We start from the raw sequence: 6,554 nt of genomic DNA on the forward strand, positions 1-6,554 counted from the left end.
ATGTTTTTTTTTTTTTTTTTTTTGAAAATAATGTAACATGTTGATTTGTCATGTTGTCCCCTACTACTTAACACGAAACTATCATGACAAAAATCATTATCGTACCCATTCATTGTCACCAAACTATATCCAACCAAAAAACCCTAAACAATGACGTCTGCTACCATTCAAAATCTGCCGGACCATCAAGTGTTTCTTAATTTCCGAGGATTTGACGTGCGCTACTGCTTCATCAGTCATCTGGAGAAGGCGTTGAGAGACGCTAAGATCACTGTGTTCGTGGACGAGGATGCGGCCAGAGGAGAAGATCTAACCGTTCTTTTTCAACAGATCGAGAAATCAAACATGGCATTAGTCGTGTTCTCGAGAACGTACATGGAATCAGAATGGTGTTTAGACGAGCTAGTGAAGATCAAAGAACGTGTTGATAAAGGCAAACTTGTGGCCATTCCCATATTCTATAAGGTCGACGCAGATGAGTTAAAAGAGTTTCTTGATAAAGCATGTGAGACTCATGGCAAAGTGTATGCGACTCACATCTTGGAGAAATGGAAGGCGGCACTTGAGTGTATTAAGTCAAAGATGGGCTTGACTCTGGAGAATGGGAAAAAGAGGTAATGGTTCAATTTTCAATTTTGTTTCCCTTCGCATTAATTGTTTTAGTGAGCTATTTTCTTCGGCGGGGGATCTTTGTATATATTGAAAAAAATGGTGACGTAAATATACTATTTCGTGGAATTAGAAGTCTAGAAGGTGATAGAAATCTTTGAAATCAAACATATAGACTTTAAAACTATATATTTAGAAATTTCTACAAGTTAACAAGATCTTTTCCCATATTCAACTTAGGATTATGTAAATATGTTTTGTTTTGCAATTGATGTTAGGATAATCAATATATTTTTAGTAATAATTTTGACCCGCCATTTCCACTTTTGCGAACAAAAGATCCAAAGTCAGTACTAATAACTCTTTTTAATTTATACAATATACTAAATAAGGTCTGGGTTATAACGCGGGTAAAAATTTAAAAAAAATTATAAATAATTAAATAGTAATAAAAATGTTTTTATATTTTATCTTGTAACATTTTAATATTGAATATGAACCTCTCATATTTCATTTTAACACTCTCTCAGTTACATTATATAAGAGTTTTAACCTTTCTTTGCTCTATTTTATAATATTTTCTCAAATTTCTACGTATCATTTTTATTAATATAACAATATATTACTATTTGAGCTATGCAACATATTTTCCTATTGGTTGAAGTTTTATAAATGACATAATATTTATAAATATCTATGCCATAATAAACCATATTTTAAGTTTAATTACCCATTTCATCTTAATGAATATAACTAAATATTTTATATCAAACACAATTAATACATCATAGCAAATCTATATCTTAGTAAGAATTGAAAATACAAATAAAAATTAACAAATATAATTCTCAACTGAATCAAACATTATTTAAGATACATTTGTTATGTTGTTATCTCATAAGTACTAATTTTACCTCATGACTTAATCAATTTTAAATGAGTGAAAATTATAAAATAAAAACATATATAAAGATATAGAGATATTTTCATCAAATAACTGAAAATAAATTATAATTTATTTTGAATTATCTTATGTTTTGACATATGCATTACAAAAATACATGTATTGAAATTATAAACTCATTCACAAGAAAAAATTACTAATATTCTTAAATGATTTTTTCATAAATGATACATATTAATATTTGAAATTTTTTTAATCTACAATAAATTTCATCGCTAGACATTCAGTTTAGTAATCACATTTAACTATCTATTTCATTGTAAAACCATAATTCACTTCTTCATGGATTAAAGTTAAAATTTTAATAATAAAAATAATATGAGTATCATATGAGATAATATGTATATTGGTTAGTATTTTAAATTTAACAATAAATATAATCAGTAAAAAAGTCAATTAACATCCACAAATTTTTTGGCAATCCACAAATATCCTAAATATTATTTTTCTATATGTCATAATTTCATAATTAATATTTTTGTCAGTTTTCAACAATTAACCAAAAATTCATTCCTACAAACTCATTTTTTCTATTTTTTTTAAGTTTATCATATTACTACATGCATTAAAATATTTAAAATAAAACATGTACAACTATACTTATACACATCATGTATTAATATTTTATTTTATAAAGTTCATTATTCTTTCAAGGTTTTGTATACTTACTTACAATAAAAAATTATATTACAACGATAAATATAATTTATATCCGACTAAAATTATTTTATTCTTTTAAACTTTGTTATTCATTTAAGCTTTGTTATTTATTATTTATTGATTAATATATATGCTCAATAAATTAAGTTTTTATTTCCACATGTCAAATTTTATCGAGAACACACATATAATATAATTAGCATACAATGAAAAATATATTAATTTTGTTAGTTTTCCTTTTCGATTGAGAAAGATAATTTTTTAAAAATATAAATATGTAAAATTCTATAAATATAATTAGATATCCTACAAAGTTTATACAAAAAAAATTTTTGTTGACATGTGTCAACATCTAATCAATATATTTGACACATGTCACGATCTTGTTAATGAATGTAACTTTGCATTATATAATAATATATATATATATATATATATTTTTTCTAAAGTCGGAAACCAAACCAAAATGCAGATGAAATATGAATACAAAATTATTTTTAATCGGTATGCTATTAATTAAAAAAATTAGATTTGAAATATTTTAGTATATGGTCGAATGTTTTTATTTGTTTTTTAACTATTTGGTTTTTATTTTCCGTTATGTAATGGGATTTAATTAGTAATAATTACTAATTAGTTCTGGTATGGTTCGGTTCCGTGATGTTTTGGTTTAACCAATTTGATTCATTCTCCTGGTCTCCCTGAAACCCCTAAACCCCCAATTCCTTACTCACGGTAATTCGATGAGAATTCATCATCTAGTGGTTCATGATTGAATCATTTGATTTCGATTCAGTATCATACTCACATTCGACTTGATTCTCTAATCATGGCAGCAAGGAGGCCGGTTTTATCGAGATAATCGTCGACCATGTTATGCAAAGCCTCAAGAACGTTCCACCTTTGGAAGGAGAAAAGCCTGAAATGGCTTCTCCCTTTGGCATCGAGCATCGGATCAAGCAAGTCGAGGAAAAGCTGGATTTTGATCGCTGCGACAAAACTCGATATGTCGGAATCGTTGGGATGCATGGTATCGGAAAGACCACTCTCGCGACGGAGCTTTTCAACAGGTATGAACACAAGTTCTGTCGTTGCGTGAATTTTCTGAACGTCCGTGAGAAGTTAAAGACGTATGGCGCTGATCGTGCTAGGAAGAAGTTCCTTGAAGATTTACTACAGGTCACAAACATAAGTGATGATGAGGCTACACATGGTTGTTTAGAGAGTAAGCTGCTCTCGAGTAAAGTCTTTGTTGTTCTTGATGATGTGAGTAGCGCAAGTCAGATAGAAGTTCTTCTTGGTAACCGAAACTGGATCAAGGAAGGAAGCAGGATTGTTATTACAACCCGTGACAGGGTATTCATCACTGAGTTAGATACAAACCCGTACGTGGTTCCACGATTGAATCTTGAAGATGGGTTGAGGTACTTCAGCTTTTATGCCTTTGAAGATCACATCTGCAAGCCCGAGATGGGAAATTATATGCAAATGTCTATAGAGTTTGTGGATTACGCTAGAGGCAATCCATTGGCTCTCAGAGAATTGGGTAAGGATCTTCGTGGGAAAAGTGAGACTCAATGGAAATCGTTGCTTCATACACCGGCGAAATGCCCCCACAATATTATTCAAAATCTGTTAAAGATCAGTTATAGTGAACTTACTCAGCAGGAGAAAGATGTGTTCCTTGACATAGCGTGTTTCTTCAGATCAGAGGATGAGTATTATGCGAGAAGCTTACTGGGTTCTGGCCATAGTGAGTCCGTTCAAGCTGCGAGGGAGATAACTGATCTTTCCCACAAGTTCTTTATTAGTATCTCTGGCGGATGCGTAGAGATGCATGATTTACTACATACATTCGCCATGGAACTTTGTTCATCAACATCTTGTGGAGTTAACCAGGAGAAACGTAGGCTGTGTAATAGTAACTACATTGTCGCCGCGCTGCATGGCAAAATGGTGAGGCTTATTTTATAGCTAAAGCTTTCAATTTTCTTGTGGTACCAGTGTTATAAGCTACTCTTTTGTTTTTTTTCTCCATATTTCTTTTTCAGGAAACCAATAATGTTAGAGGCATTTCTCTAGACATGTCTAAAGTAACGCACATGCCTTTAAATAAGTTGGTCTTTACCAACATGTGCAATCTCCGCTACCTTAAACTCTACAGTTCTACCTGTCCACGGGAGTGTAAAAGCGACTGCAAATTAAACTTCCCTGATGGACTTTCATTTCCGTTGGAAGGGGTCAGATACATTGACTGGCTGAAATTCCCTTTGAAGGAACTTCCTCCAGACTTCAACCCGATGAATCTTGTTGATCTCAGGCTGCCTTACAGCAACATTGAACAAGTCTGGAAAGTTTCCAAGGTTAGTATAGATATGTCTGGTTCCTTTTTCTTGTTATAAGTATCACTATGTAGATTACTGACCAGTGGTGCGAATTCTATGTGGTTTTAATAGGAGACACCAAAACTGAAGTGGGTCGATCTTAACAACTCGAGAATGTTGCAGAAATTTTCAGGGTTTTCAAAGGCCCCAAATCTTTTGAGATTGAATCTTGAAGGTTGCACAAGTCTAGATTGTTTGTCTGAAGAGATGAAAACAATGGAACGTCTTGTTTTCTTGAACCTAAGAGGATGCACAAGTCTTCGGTGTCTACCGAAGATTAATCTGAGTTCATTGACGACTCTTATCCTCAGTGGCTGTTTGAAGCTTCGTGAATTTCAGCTAATTTCAGAAAATATAGAATATCTGTATTTAGATGGAACTGCAATAAAGGATCTCCCGACTGACATTGTGAAGCTTCAAAGACTTATCTTATTGAATCTGAAAGAGTGCAGAAGGCTGGAGAATATTCCACAGTGTATTGGAAAACTTAAAGCTCTTCGAGAACTGATTCTCTCTGGCTGTTCAAATCTCAAGAGTTTTCCAAATCTTGGAGACACCATGGAAAATTTTCGTGTTTTACTACTTGATGGGACTTCAATAGATGAGATGCCAAAGATAATGAGTGGCAGTAACAGTCTATCGTTTCTGCGGCGTCTATCTTTCAGAAAAAATGATCTGATCAGCAAATTAGGATCTGACATCAGTCAACTGTATCATCTCAAATGGCTGGACTTGAAGTATTGCAAGAATCTCAGATCTCTTTCAACACTTCCACCAAATCTTCAGTGCTTAGATGCACACGGTTGTATTTCCCTGCAAATAGTCACGAGTCCTCTAGCCTTTCTTATGCCAACGGAAGATATTCACTCCATGTTCATATTCACTAACTGTTGCAAACTCAATAAAGCCGCAAAGAATGATATTGCATCCCATATTCTGAGAAAGTGCCGATTAATCTCAGATGATCACCACAATGAGGTGTGTTACTATTTCATGTTAATTAGTTTCAACTCCATAATCATCTGTCAAGATCTTAAGTTTCTGATTTGTCTTTTCCTTACAGAGTTTTGTCTTTCGAGCTTTGATTGGGACTTGCTATCCTGGATATGAAGTACCTCCATGGTTCAGTCATCAAGCCTTTAGTTCAGTGTTAGAACCAAAGCTACCTCCACATTGGTGCGACAATAAGTTTGTTGGGCTAGCTCTGTGTGCCATTGTCTCGTTTTGTGACTACAAAGATCAAAAGAACCGTCTTCTGGTTAAATGCACCTGTGAGTTTGAAAACTTAGATGCATCATACAGCCGGTTTAGTGTTCCTGTTGGTGGTTGGTTCGAACCAGGGAATGAGCCGCGTACGATCGAGTCAGACCATGTCTTTATCGGCTACATAAGTTGGTTGAACATCAAGAAGCTACAAGAAGAAGAGAACAAGAAAGGATGTGTTCCTAGTAAAGCTAAGCTTAGATTCGTTGTGACAGATGGAACTGGTGAAGAGATTACACAATGTGAAGTGGTGAAATGTGGGTTTGGTTTGGTGTATGAACCTGATGATGAAGTTAGTAATGTTGTTTCTTTGGCGGCGGCTGGAATGAGTATAAATGGTGAACAAACCACTTTCACATCTGATAAAGGTGAATGTCCAGTTGAAAGTCCAACAACAGCTAATTCTACAAAAGGGAATGACATGTTTGTTCAGGGTAATGTATGATCTTTAGAGCTCACATGATGGTGTAAAAGCTTGTAGAAACATAAATTCGTTTGAGATAATATTCGGGTAATTTAACTGCAGCACTCGTATTATGTTTCTCTAAATCTATCCCCCATATTATACATTTTCTCTATTTTTGTTTCTAAAACAGAGGAAGTATATAATAGAGATGATTTTTATTCTAATATATTTTCCTTCTAAAAAATTATTTTTATTTATAAAATTACAA

The 6,554-nt window shown here is 33.2% G+C and overlaps 1 protein-coding gene across 1 annotated transcript; it reads left to right on the top strand.

Moving 5' to 3' along the window:
- LOC104763095 (disease resistance protein RPS4-like) lies at positions 151-6,325 on the top strand. Its single transcript, XM_019240021.1, has 5 exons — positions 151-614; positions 3,070-4,189; positions 4,285-4,596; positions 4,690-5,595; positions 5,681-6,325. The coding sequence occupies exons 1-5, from the start codon at positions 151-153 to the stop codon at positions 6,323-6,325; spliced, it is 3,447 nt and encodes a 1,148-aa protein (XP_019095566.1).

Source organism: Camelina sativa, chromosome 18, assembly GCF_000633955.1.
Source record: "Camelina sativa cultivar DH55 chromosome 18, Cs, whole genome shotgun sequence".
NCBI classification, from domain to species: Eukaryota; Viridiplantae; Streptophyta; class Magnoliopsida; order Brassicales; family Brassicaceae; genus Camelina; species Camelina sativa.